The following is a 14161-nucleotide window of genomic DNA, read 5'->3' as shown; positions in this document are numbered from 1 at the left end:
TGGGCGCAGTGGCTCACACCTGTAATCCCAGCACTTTGGGAGGCCAAGGCGGGTGGATCACGAGGTCAGCAGTTCGAGACCATCCTGGCCAACATGGTGAAACTTCGTCTCTACTAAAAATACAAAAAAGTTCAGCTGGGTATGGTGGTGTGTGCTTGTAATCCCAGCTACTTGGGAGGCTGAGGCAGGAAAATCACTTGAACCAGGGAGTCGGAGGTTGCAGTGAGCCGAGATTGCGCCACCGCACACTCCAGCCTGGCAACAGAGCGAGACTCTGTCTCAAAAAAAGAAAAGAAAATTATAGTTTAATATTCCTCATGAACAGAGATGCAAAAAATATTGAACACAATATCAGCAATCAAATCCAACAACATATTAAAAGGATAATACTTTACAGCCAAGTGGGATTTCTTTCAGGCATATAAATCGGATTAAACATTCAAATATCAATTAGTATAATTCAAAATATTAACAAAATAAAGGATGGCCAGGTGCACAGCTACCTAATACCAGCATTCTGGGAGGTGGGAGGATCTCTTGAGGCCAAAGGGTCCAAGACCAGCCTGAGTAACATAGTGAGACTCTTGTCTCTACAAAAATAAAAAAATTAGCCAAGTGTGGTGGTACACACCTATAGTCCCAGCTACTCAGGAGGCTGAGGTGGGATGATCCCTTGAGCCCAGGAGTTCAAGGCTGCCGTGAGCTATGATTATGCCACAGCACTCTAGCCTGGGCAACAGACCCTGTCTCAGAAATATTAAAAATAAATAAATAAAAGACAAAACCCCTAAGACAATTTTTAAAGATACAGAAAGAGCACCTGAAAAGATTCAATATCCACTTGTGATGTTGAATGATTTCTTAACATACTAGAAATAGAAAGCAACTTCCTCAATCTGAAAAAGAATGTGTATGAACATTCTTACTAAAATCTTACTTAATGGGGAAACACTGAACTTTTCCACTCTAATACTGGAAACAAGGCAGGGATATCCACTCTCTCTATTTCTATTTAACCATATGCTAAAGGTGCTGGTCAGTGCAATAAGGCAAGAAAAATAAATAAAAGACATAAAGACTAGAAAAGATATACAACTTGTTAATAGCATACAACATAATTGTGCACATAGAAAACCTTATGGAATATTTTTAAAAATCCTATAAGAACAAATAACTGAATTTAAAAAGGTTGCAAGATACGAAGTCAACATATAACAATGAATTATATTTCTTTCTTTTTTAAGATGAAGTCTTGCTCTTGTCCCCTAGGCTGGAGTGCAATGGCGCTATCTCGGCTCACTGCAACCTCTACCTCCCAGGTTCAAGTGATTCTCCTGCCCTCAGCCTCCCGAGTAGCTGGGATTATAGTCACCTGCCACCACAGCCAGCTAATTCTTTTATTTTAAGTAGAGACAGTGTTTGGCCCGGCTGGTCTTGAACTCCTGACCTCAGGGGATCCACCCGCCTCGGCCTCCCAAAGTGTTGGAATTACAGGCGTGAGCCACTATGCCCGGCAACAATGAATTATATTTCTATACAAAAGCAGCAAACAGTTTGAAAATGACATTTAGGAAACAATTCCAGGCCAGGCCTGGTGGCTCACACCTATAATACTAATGCTTTAAGAGGTCGAGGGAGGAGGTTCACTTGAACCCAGGAGTTCGAGACCAGCTTGGGAAACACAGTGAGACTCTGTCTCTACAAAAAATTATTTTTAAAAATTAGCCAGGAGTGGTGGCAAGTAGCTGTAGTCCCCAGCTATTTGGGTGGCTGAGTGAGTCAAACCAATAAAGGAAGAAAACTCTTTTAAACAAATTGTTAAAATGTTGTTGGAACAACCAGACAGTCATATGGGAAAAAATAAACCCTGATCTCCATATCTCACTATCTCACTCCACATACACAATTAATTTGAAATGGGTCATGACCTAAATGTAAAAGTTAAAATTACAAACCTTCTACCAAAAAAAAAAAAAAAAAAAAAAAAAACAACTTATAGTACTCACTGGGGAAGCAGAGTGCTCAGCAGGACAATCTTCTTATCCACTAACAATAAAAGGAAAAACTTAATAAACAGGACTTCATGAAAATAAAAGATATCTGGCTGGGTGTGGTGGTTCACACCTGTAATCCCAGTACTTTGGGAGGCCGAGGCTGCCGGATCACTTGAGGCCAGGAGTTCGAGACCAGCCTGGGCAACATGGTGAAACCCCGTTTCTACTAAAAATACAAAAATTACCCAGGTGTAGTGGCGCACATCTGTAATCTACTCTGGAAGTTGAGGCACGAGAATCACTTGAGCCTGACAGGCAGAGGTGGCAGTGAGCTGAGATTGCACCACTGTACTCCAGCCTAGACAACAAAGCAAGACTGTCTCAAAAGAAAAGAAGAACAGATTAAAAAATACGTGCTCATTTAAAAACATCACAAAGAAATGAATAGGTAAACCACAGAACCAAAAAAATACACATGCAGCACAAACATCTGACAAAGGCAATGTATCCGGACTACATACAAGAACTATAAGTTAATAGCAAAAAGATAAACAACCCAATTTTAAAAAGGGCAAGAGACTTAAAAAGCCACCTCATGGTCAACAAGAACATTAAATGGTAGTCAATATCATTAGTGATGAGAGAAATGCAAATTAAAACCACAGTGCAATACTGTTTCATTCCCTCTAAGATGACTAAAGTTAAAAGATTGACAGTCAGGTGCAGTGGCTCACGCCTGTAATCCCAACACTTTGGGAGGCTGAGGCAGGCAGATCACTTGAGGTCAGGAGTTTGAGACCAGCCTGGCCAATGTGGCAAAACACCATCTCTACTAAAAATACAAAAATTAGCCGGGTGAGGTGGTGCGCATCTGTAGTCGCAGCTTCTCAGGAAGCAGAGGCCTGTGAATCGCTTGATCCCAGGAAGGAGGTTGCAGTGAGCCAAGATCGTGCTACTGCACTCCAGCCTGGGAAAAAGAGCAAGGCCTGTCTCAATAAATAAATAAATAAATAAATAAATAAATAAATAAATAAATAAATAAATAAAGATTAACAGCATGAAATGCTGACAAGGATGTGGAGTAAATAAAACTCACACAATAAAATGGCATCTCAAACTCATACTATAAAATGCTATATCCACTTTGGAGGGCTGTTTCTTTGCTCTTATAAAGTTTAACACATACTTATCCTAAAAATCAATAATTCTACTCCTACATATGCGGACAAAAAAATTCTCTTACTGAAACATTCACAGCAGCCTTACTGATAATAGCCCCAAATGAGAAACAATTCAAATGTCCACCATCAAGAGAATGGGGGTAAAATAAATGTTGCATATTTACATAATTAAATACTACTCAACAATTTAAAAAAACTACTGAGACGCAATATCAAGGATGAATTTTAAAAATATATTAATCAAAAAAGTTAAACACAATGCCAAATGATTCTATTTTTTATAAATTCCAAGAACAGGTGAAACGAATCTTAGAGTGGTAAAAATTTTAAAATGGTTGCTTAGGGTCATGGGAATTGTAGTGGGAATTTGGGATTGTTTGAAAATGGACACAAGGAAATTCAAGGGAAATAGAAATGTTATGTATCTCGCTTTGGTTGGAGGTTATATGACTGCATACAACTGTTAAAACTCTTTGAACTAAACATTTACGATCTCTGCATTTTATTTTATCTTAATCATATCTCAATTTCTTTAATCTCTAAAAAACCATTTTTAAAGTACGGAGGGCAATCTGAAATATTAACAGTGATTGCTTCTGGGTGTTGGGATTATGGTTAATTTTTTTCTCTTGCTAATTCACATTGTTCTAAACTTCACAATTTTCTATAATGAACATATATATGTACACATTTTTTCCATTTTCTACATGTGTTTTGTAGTTTCACAAAGATACCAAATGTTGCCAGCATTTATCTCCTACAGGGAGGATTATGGGTGGTAAAAGGAAGTGTGAGTCAAGCCTTCTTTCTACAGTAGGCACATGGTTCAGTATCCATAGGATCTGAAAGCTCAGATCAGGCAGAGGCAGTCGTACTGAGAACAGCAAGGGATGAGACACATGAGTTCAGTTCTAATCCTGGTTCTCTCACAGAACTACTGAAGAAGACACAGAGCCTCCATCTCCTCATCCCTAAAATGGGAATAAGACATATCCTGGGCCATGCACAGTGGTTCACACCTGTAATCGCAGCACTTTGGGAGGCCGAGGTGAGAGCATCACTTGCATCCAGGAATTTGAGACCAGCCTGGGCAATATAGTGAGACCTCATCTCTACAAAATATCAAAAATTAGTCAGGCATGGTGGTGCATACCTGTAGTCCCGGCTACTCAGGTTGAGGTTGGAGGATCACTTGAGCCCAGGAGGTCGAAGCTGCAGTGAGCTGTGATTGTGCCACTGCACTCCAGCCTGGGCAATAGAATGAGACCCTGTCTCAAAAAAAAAAAAAAAAAAATCCTGTCTACCTCAAAGAGGTTTTGTGAGGATTAACCAAAATAGCTGCGGTCTATAAAGCAGTCTCTAAAATACAGGGAATTCAGCTCGTAGTCACTTCTGAAATGATGTGGAAAGTTAGAAACGCCATCTTTCTCAAAAGTCAGATTTAGTACTTACAATCCTATAAGAAGCAACAAGAAAAGCTATTGCTAGAACTCTGGCCTTTTAAATGAACAGCTGAGAGCCCTTACCAATTGTTGCGGTAATAGTGATTCTGCAGGGCGTAGGGTATGCACTGGGGGTTTAACCGTTTGCTGTCAGCCTCCTTCCAGCCATCTTCAGTCCACTTTCTTTTGATCTGCTTCTCTTCCTGTTTTTTCCCCATATATTCAGCATAGGTTTGAATCCGATAGCTTTCTGCATATTTGCTGGTATTGACAGCTACAAGGAAAAGAAAAAAAAAAAATGCTTACCAAAGTCTGGCCTAGCTCCAAAGATACCACTTTTGAAATGTGGCCTAAGGTAGTCAAAGGAGCCCCATCAGGCCTGAGGTCTGACCCCTGGTTCTGCCACCTGGAAGACAAATGACCTCGGGTACACCCTGTAAACTCTCCAAGTCTGAGTTTTCTCATCTGGAAAAAAAGTCATTGCTCCCCAATCTCCTTTTCAGTGTGAAAGTGCTTTATAAACTGTAAAGAACCATAATGATGTAAGTAAAATACTAATTTTCAAAGTATTTGCAGTCAACGTTACTATTTGGATATTATTCATTTTCAGAGTAACAAAATGAAAATAAACAAAACACTAAGGAAAAACTGTAAACCCTCACTATTTTTCTAAAATAAAATGGCAACAAAAAACAATATCGCCAGTGGTGGTGATTACTGTGTCATACACTGAAGATCTCCTGTAAGTCTGTGTGCAGTGTCTTACATGCATTATATCTAATCTTCATAGTACACTTGTAAGAGAGGAAATGTTTTCACATTTGAGAAAGCAGGGTCACAGAGGTCAGGGGTTTGCTGCAGATCACCCCTGGGTAAGTGGCAGGGATAAGATACAAAACCAGGTTCCTCAAACCCTAATACCAGGGTCCTTCTTTTGTTGTTGTTGTTTTTTTTTTTTTTGAGACGGAGTCTTGCTCTGTTGCCCAGGCTGGAGTGCAATGGCGTGATCTCAGCTCACTGCAAGCTCCGCCTCCCGGGTTCACGCCATTCTCCTGCCTCAGCCTCCTGAGTAGCTGGGACTACAGGCACCCGCCACCACGCCTGGCTAATTTTTTGTATTTTTAGTAGAGACGGGGTTTCACCATGTCAGCCAGGATGGTCTCGATCTCCTGACCTCGTGATCCACCCGCCTCGGCCTCCCAAAGTGCTGGGATTACAGGCGTGAGCCACCACGCCCGGCCCAGGGTCCTTCTTATCACTCTGTATCTCACTCTGGACTCCGCAAAAAAATTTTTTTGGAAGTGCTTTATTATTTTCATTTTGTTAATTTGTTTGTTTGTTTTTTAACTTTATTACCTGTTTTGTCACAGTGAGTTTTAAACAAATTTGTACACCCACATGTCGTCCATCAAGCGAATTAAGATAAAGAACATCCCCCTCACCCTCATGCCTGTTTTTAGACAACCTCCCACCCCTCCTTCACTGGACGAAGGCACTTCAGATGTGTAGTACAATTACGGCATTATCTTCCTCAATTTGATAACTTTGCTGTCACACTGCTATCATCAGGGCTTAATTTTGCCTTCTCTTGAGCTACCTATAACTGGAATTATACTACATATGCATTTTTTTTTGTATTTTATTTATCTTATTTCAGTAGTTTTAGGGGAAGAGGCAGTATGTGGTTGCATGGAAAAGTTCTTCAGTGGTGATTTCTGAGTTTTGGTGCACCTGTCACCTGAGCAGTGTGCACTGCACCCAATGTACGGTCTTTTATACCTCGCCCCCTCCTGTCCTTCCCCTGGAGTTCCCAAAGTACATCATTCTTATGCCTTTGCATCCTCATAGCTTAGCTCCCATGTACTCTGCAAATTTAAGACAGCTGCACAATACTTAGGACATGCCTCTGCTCCTTCCGCCTTAAAAGACTGCTAATTCTCCGTAATGCGCTCTGGCTGGCAGGGGTACTTGAAAGCTGGGGCTTAATCCCCCCTTGGGGTTAATGCTTCAGACTAAGGCCAGGTCAGTTGTGTTCTGATCCCATGCTGCCCCCTCTTCTGAGGCTGCTGTGGATGGATCACGATGGCAGCATGGGAGTGAGGACCAATGATGGCCTCTTGGTGCCCATTTGTTACTTCTGGCTTCCAGTTTGGGCATATGCGTTCCTAGCCCACTATCACTGCCAACAACTATTACCCACACTGGCAGTGAGACCCTAAGGGCCTGGCCACACTGTTCAGGGCTGCCTTGTACCTGGTAGCTGCAAAGTGCCATGATGTCAGAAACAGAATCTGTCTACCTGCACCTAGAAAACCCCTGCATATGGAATAGTTCTCAATAAAAATGATGTGACTGAATGCAGAGCAGAATACAGTGCTGGTGACGAGCATGCAGGCTTTGGGCATGTCGGCACTGGACAAGGGAATCCAGTTTACCAGGGACCTTAAAACAGAGGGAAAGACAACTGTATGAGAGGCAGATGTCCCACATCCGGCACCTGACACATTTTAATCTTCAACTAGGCCAGATTTCACTAAAACTTAGTGCAACAAAGGTTTCTGGAATGTCATGCCCTAAATATTTAGTTATCTAAAAAACAGAATACAACAGGAAAATACTCTACTTCTTCAGAAAACACAAATTTTTACTAAGAAGTTTGTGTACTTTTAAATATTCACTCTAGAGTTAAAGAGAACAAGGAAAAAAAAAACCCTCAAAGTATTAGAGAGGCAGGGCACAGTGGCTCACACTTGTAATCTCAGCACTTTGGGAGGCCAAGGCGGGAGGATAACTTGAGCCCATGGGGTTGAAGACCAACCTGGGCAACACTGTGAGACCCCCATGTCTAAAAAAAAAAAGCGTCAGAGAATGTTCATATTATACAATGTCTCCCAAAGAAGTCGAGTGGGTTACTGAAATGTGAGCTCAAAACAGCATGCTCTGCCTCACTCAGGAGATAAGCGGTGAAAGCAGGCGGTTCTGGAGACGTGCTATTGAGTAAAGTTACTCGTATCAGAGAGCCACAGAAATACGATCCTTTCCTGAAAATCTTATTCCTTGGAACAGTTGTTTTTCTGACTTTTAATGTGTCATATTTCTGTTATTTTTCACTCATTTACCCAGCCTCCCAACAAGTTATATCCAGTAAACATTGTCCACCCATTCTTCCATGTGGTAACTGCTTACTGAGTGTTTTTGTCCCAGAAACTATGTCAGGTATTTGGTGAATCAAGACACAATCTCCACCCTCTCTTAAAGGTCACACTGTCACATACCAGATTTATGTAGTGGTGATTTCCCTGTAAACTTGTGATTCCCTAAGCTTGTGATAGATTAAAATATGTTTATCTATCAATGTGGATGTATGAGAACCCATTGGTTCTACCATCATTATTGTGTACCAATTGTTAACCAATGAGCATCTCCTGGATTTTCTTCTATTTCATTTTTTTTTAAGAAAGTTCTTTATTTTTATTAATATATTATTTATTTATTTGAGACACAGTCTCGCTCTTTTGCCTAAGCTGGAGTACAGTGGCACAATCTAGGCTCATTGCAACCTCCACCGCCCAGGTTCAAGTGATTCTCGTGCCTCAGCCTCCTGAATAGCTGAAACTACATGCGAACGCCACCACGTCCGGGTAATTTCTGTAACTTTCATAGAGACAGGGTTTCGCCTTGTTGGCCAGGTTGGTCTCAAACTCCTGGGCTCAAGTGATCTGCCTGCCTTGGCCTCCCTAAGTGCTGGGATTACAGGTGTGAGCCACCGTGCCCGGCCTGGCTATTGCATCCTTTAATCTAAAAGGTTTATTTTGCAAGCACACCCAAAAGGGATGACACCTGCAATAATCCCTCTGTTGTCAGGTGTGATCGCTCATGCCTAGAGTCCCAGCACTCTGGGAGGCCAAGGCAGGAGGACTGCTTGAGCCCAGGAGTTCGAGACCAGCCTGGACAATGGGGCAAAACTCTGTTCTCTACAAAAAAATACAAAAATTAGCCAGATGTGGTGGCTTGAGACTAAAGTCTCAGTTTTTGGGGAGGCTGAGGTGAGAGGATCGACTGAGCTCAGGAAGTCAAGTCTGCAGTGAGCTATGAGTGCACCATTGTACTCACTCCAGCCTGGGCAACACAGCAAGACCCTACCTCGAAAAAAATCCTTCTCTCAAGTTTAATTTGGATTACCAAGTAGGAGAGGAGGCTTGGGTCAATATTCCCCATGAAAGCAAAGGTGATGACAGGGTCATAGAGGAGCTGAGATAATCTATTTAATGGTATCTGATTGTTTACAATAATTTAGCTCCCAGCTGATAGACAAATGTTACAAACAACTCCCTAACCATGGCGAGGGAATTTATCTGAGCACATCTGGAATTTAGGATCACTTAAAGGGGAAATAAATAACAGTCTGCTTTTCACTGCTGGCCTCCACGTGGCAATAATTTACCAGCATTCCTTCGAGTCCCAGCAGCTTTGCAGCTCTTGGCCTTTAATCTAGAAGCCAAGCTCTGGCTCGAAGCCACGCCTCTAATGGATGAATCAGCAAAATGAACTGGCTGTCAACTGTGTCCTCCAGCGATTCCAGCTCCCCTGTCAGAAGCAGCATGTAGCAGGCTGCTGGGTAACGCTAACCTTTTCCAAATTTGTCAGGGAAATGATTCAAGGCAATCTATCCGTCTTGCCACTTTGTGAAAGCCACTGGGGAACCAAACGTGCCAAGAGTCCTCCCTGTTTTCCTGGAGGTGAGTGGGAGCAGTTCCCTCACATAAAAGTCTCAACCACTCCGGCTTCACTGTGTCTGGTCCATTGTCTCTTGACACTGCACACAGCATAGCACTTAATCTTCGGATGTTCTAGTCACCACACAAATAAAGAGACTGAGCATCGGAGAAACTAAACAGCTTGCCTGAGGTCTTGTAGGTAAGCAACAAAGCTGGCTTGGAAACAGGATGTGGCATGCACACACACATACACACACACACATTTTAACAATGTAATACTGCCACATGTCTGCTGTGTATTTATATGCATTTTGTTTACGTAGACAATTAGCTTATAAAATGCTTCCTGTATTAAGGAATTACTTCAAGTGTTTAGAGTTTTTTTTAAAATAACTTTCCACTACTGTCAATCAAAGACTTTTCCAACTAAGTTGATGCATTATGTTTATGAACAGGAAGACAACATAAGATGTAGATTCCTTCCTAAACTGACTTATAGATTTACTGCAACTCCAGCAAAAATATTCCAACATTTTATTTTATTTTTTAAACAGCTTCTGTGGAACAGGGCTAATATTGAAAAAAATTAAAAGAAAGAAAAAAAAATCTCAGTAGAAAACAACAGTGGTTGTGAGAGCCTGGGCTGGTGCTGGGGCTGGAATGGGAGAGGAAGTTGACTGCAAACAGTGGGAGGGCATTTTGAGGGTGACAGAACTATTCTATATCCTGATTGCAATGCTGATTACATTACTGTATGCATTTGCTGAGGCACAGAACTGCACATCATTTTATTATACATCAATTAAACCTCAGTTATTCTGGGAAACCTGAAAGATGAATTCTAAAATTAGAACAAAAGGGCCAACAATAGCTGGGACATTTCTAAAAAAGCATGGGAAGGGGGACTTGCTTTACTAGGTAAAAAAGCCTATTGTAAAGCTATAGGAATTGAGACAGTGGAGTAATGGTGCTGAGATAAACTGACCAATGGTACAGAATTCTAAGAGCCTAGAAAAACACGTATACATCTGTGAAACTTTGATTTTTGACAGAACGGTCGGGAAAAGGAAAAGCTGGAAAAATTGTTTGTCCATAGGGAAAAAAAAAAAAAAAGAAATTGGATTCTTAGTCACACCATGCTGAAAAATTCACTCCAGATGGATGAAGAGCTTAAACGTCAAAAGCAAACTCTGAGAACTTGAAAAGAAAATATAAGTGAGTATCTTTCTGAGCTTGAAGTAGGGAAGAATTTATGAAGATAGAAAAAAGGATAGGCATAAAAGAAAAGATCAGTAAGTTTGGCTACATTAATATTAAAGCCTTTGTCCATCAGAAGACACTTTAAAGGGAAGAAAGGCAATCTATAAACTGGGAGAAGATATTTGTAAGACATTCAACTGACAGGATTAGCACTAGAATACATAAAAACAGCCACAAACTAGTAAGGAAAAAACTGCAGAAAAGTGGGCACAAGGCATGAGAAGCACGTACAGTCACTGCACAGGGGGAGGTGTGTGAGGCCAGTAGACACAGGCAGAGGTGCTCAGCCACAGACAAAGGCAAATCATGACTATAACGAGACATGGCTCTATACCTACTGCATTGGCAAAAATTACAAAAACGTTAATACCAATTATTGGGAAGGTGTGGAGCAACAGGATCCCCAGTGGTTGTACGACCATTTTGGAAAACAAGTTAGTGTTCTCACTTAAAGGTGATCATTCTCACTCCCTATGACCCTGCAATTTCACTCATGAATAATAAGAGATCAATACAAGAGTTTTCAAAAAAGAACTGTTCATAACAGCTAAAAAGAAAGAGAAAGAGAGGGAGGGCTCCAAATCCTTATCCTTGGGTAAACGGACAAATCTGCGGTACATTCACACAATGGAATATTGTCTAAGAGAAAATATGAGTGAACTACAGTTACACAGAATAAAATGGATGAATCTCAGTGATGTAACAGTGAATGATAAATGCAATCCCCCTCACGCCCCACAGCACACATACATACACACGTGGTGGGGGTGTGTGTGAGAGGGAGAACAAAAAATAGCAAGAAGATGATCACCACAAACTTCAGTAGAATAGCTGGTGCTGGAAGGGAATTAGGAGAACTAGACAGGAGAAGAACAATAGGTAGATGTAATTTATTAGTAATGTTTTAATTCTTTGGTTGAGTGGTGGTTTCACAGATGTTCATTACGTTTTAAACAAACAAAATTTCTAGCGCGCCTGCAATCCCAACTACTCAGGAGGCTGAGGCAGGAGAATCGCTTGAACATGGGAGGTGGAGGTTGCAGTGAGCCGAGATCATGCCACCGCACTACAGCCTGGCGACTGAGCGAGACTCAAAAAAAAAAAAAATTCTAGCTTTTCCATTGTTTACCCTGTCCAACTACTAAAGGCCACTTCCAATACAATCTGCTTAAGTGAGAAGGTCTCTTTAAGATTAGCTCAAACTTACTCCTGTTTCAACATCTTCGGTCCCATGGAAGTGGAGCCCCTGAGTGGGACACATGTGGTATAAAATGTCTACTGTGGCTCAGATGCCAGACTTCAGCCTTGCTCGGCGGCCAAGGGCGTTTTTGCAGTCTGCTTCTTAGAGGGCTGAAACCAGTTTATTGTAGTAACTGTTTGGGGCTGGGGAGGGTGTACTAGGAAACTGCTTAAGCAGTTACACACCATTAGTCCTGCATTTTTTGCCACGGCCATTCTCAGCAAACATCAAGTTCTCAATGTCTAAGGGAATTGCCTATATTCATTTACTCCAATGGTTACAACAAAGAGGACTGGACATGGTGGCTCATGCCTGTAATCCCAGCACTTTGGGAGGCCAAGGCCAGCGGATCACTTGAGTCCAGCAGTTGAAGACCAGCCTGGGTAACATGGTGAAACCCTGTCTCTACTTAAAATACAAAGATTAGCCAGACATGCCTGTAGTCCCAGATACTTGGAGGGGTGAGGCAGGAGGATTGTTTGAGCCTGGGATGTGGAGGTTGCAGTGAGCTGAGATTGTGCCATTGCACTCCAGCCAAGTTGACAAAGTGAGACCCTGTCTCAAATAAATAAATAAAAATAAAACAAAACAAAGAAAGAGAACTATTTACTGGCTATTTCCTCTGTTAGCAGAGAAAATCCTGTCAGCATTATCCTAGCTTTATAGATAAGGACACTGAGACTCATAAAAAGGGACTGTCCCAAGGTCCCAAAGATTACACATGTGTAGGCTGGGACCCCAACCAAAGCCTACATTCTTTCCACTACACCACATGCACTGGAAGGGACTCGGTTTGTGTCACGTAGAGTTAACACAGGCATGCATCTGTCTGCAAGGAAGCAGGGTGTGTCCATCTCTCTACCCAATAGCTTTGTGCAAATGCTGGAAAGAGTCCCTGTGTGATAACTCCACGATCAGAAGTGGTGTGTGTCAAGAGTGGCCTCTGCCTACTTCACAGGCCCAAATCCTACTCCTCTAATACCAGCGTGTGCCTTACTGTCAAAGGTGCCCTCTCTGACACCCTTTAAGATGGCCTCTCCTTACTCCCCTCAGAGCAATCACCAGCCTGAGGCCCTAAATCACCACACTGTCATTTCCGATTGTCACCCCATGCCTGGATGACACCAAAGGTTGCTTTGTGTTTGTTTGCTTATTTAAATATGAATATATTAGATACAAAAGTTTTTTCATATTCCATAAAGTTTTGATCAAGTTTAAATTTACAACAGATGGACAGCCTCTCCAATTTACCACATAGAGAATGGATGGTTTTATCAGATTTTGCAAAAGGGCAAACTTTAAAATCTTTAAAGAAAGATATTAGAAATAAAGGAAAACAGAAATACCCAACCCTAATGGTCATTATGAACATTTTCCAAAATGATCTGAGATGTATTTCCCCTCAACCCATCTAAGGAACTAGGCAGATACTAAGTTGCAAAGAGGAATCAGTGATCTAACAAAAACATGGTAAAATGAATGTATTTCCAACATGCCCAAAGAAGTAAAAATGGGCAGGCAAGCCCAGAAAATGACAGCCTTCCTTTCCACCCTCTCCAGTCCATCCTTCCCCTGCTGACATGATCCATTCTCTTCTGTTAAACCCTTCAGCATCTTCAAGATAAAGTGCAAACTTGCTGGTACACCAGCTGGGTACCAGCAAGTCTGCCTCAATAATAACCCAGTTCTGTCCAGCCCTTTCATCTCAGTTCTGTTTTCCCACATTTATTTGTCTCCCAAACAGGGCCAGGTGCTCTCTGAGGGAAGGGATTATACATTATTCATTTCTGTAGCACCTGGGGTTTACCATAGTAGTTTTCCAGGAATTCAATGTATGATTATGGGAAGAAAGGAAGAAACAAAACTTCAGGCCAGACGTGGTGGCTCATGGCTGTAAGTCCTGCACCTTGGGAGGCCAAGGTGGGAGGATCACTTAAGCCCAGGAATTTGAGACCAGCCTGGACGACAGTGTGACCGCATCTCTGCAACATAAAAAATAAAAATAAATTTTAGCTGGGTATGGTGGTGTACACCTATAGTCCCAGCTACTCAGAAGGCTGAAGGGGGAGGATCACTTGAGCCAGCAAGGATGAGGCTACAGTGAGCTGAGACTGCACCACTGTACTCCAGCCTGGGCAACAGAGTGAGACCCTATCTCAAAAAAAAAGAAATTAAATAAGTAAATAAATAAATGAATGAATAAATAAAAACAGCTTTTATGTCTGATGGCAGCCTGTTTCTACTCAAGAGAAAAAACAAGCCAGCATGAGGATACAAACTTATACATTTTTCAGTTAAAAATCCCATGTTGAAGCCTGGTATGTGA

General features: G+C 41.7%; 1 protein-coding gene across 1 annotated transcript in view; it reads right to left on the bottom strand.

Moving 5' to 3' along the window:
• The window catches only part of PARN (poly(A)-specific ribonuclease), a 232538-nt gene that overhangs the window by 42245 nt on the left and 176132 nt on the right, over nt 1–14161 (bottom strand). Inside the window, exon 19 of the mRNA XM_011956026.1 lies at nt 4702–4891. Within this exon, the coding sequence (XP_011811416.1) occupies nt 4702–4891 (190 nt within the window). The remainder of the gene's footprint in view (nt 1–4701; nt 4892–14161) is intronic.

This window comes from Colobus angolensis, unplaced genomic scaffold, assembly GCF_000951035.1.
Source record: "Colobus angolensis palliatus isolate OR3802 unplaced genomic scaffold, Cang.pa_1.0 Scaffold407, whole genome shotgun sequence".
Taxonomy (NCBI): Eukaryota; Metazoa; Chordata; class Mammalia; order Primates; family Cercopithecidae; genus Colobus; species Colobus angolensis.
Note: the sequence above shows the minus strand (reverse complement) of the source record. Positions and strands in the feature narration are given on the sequence as shown.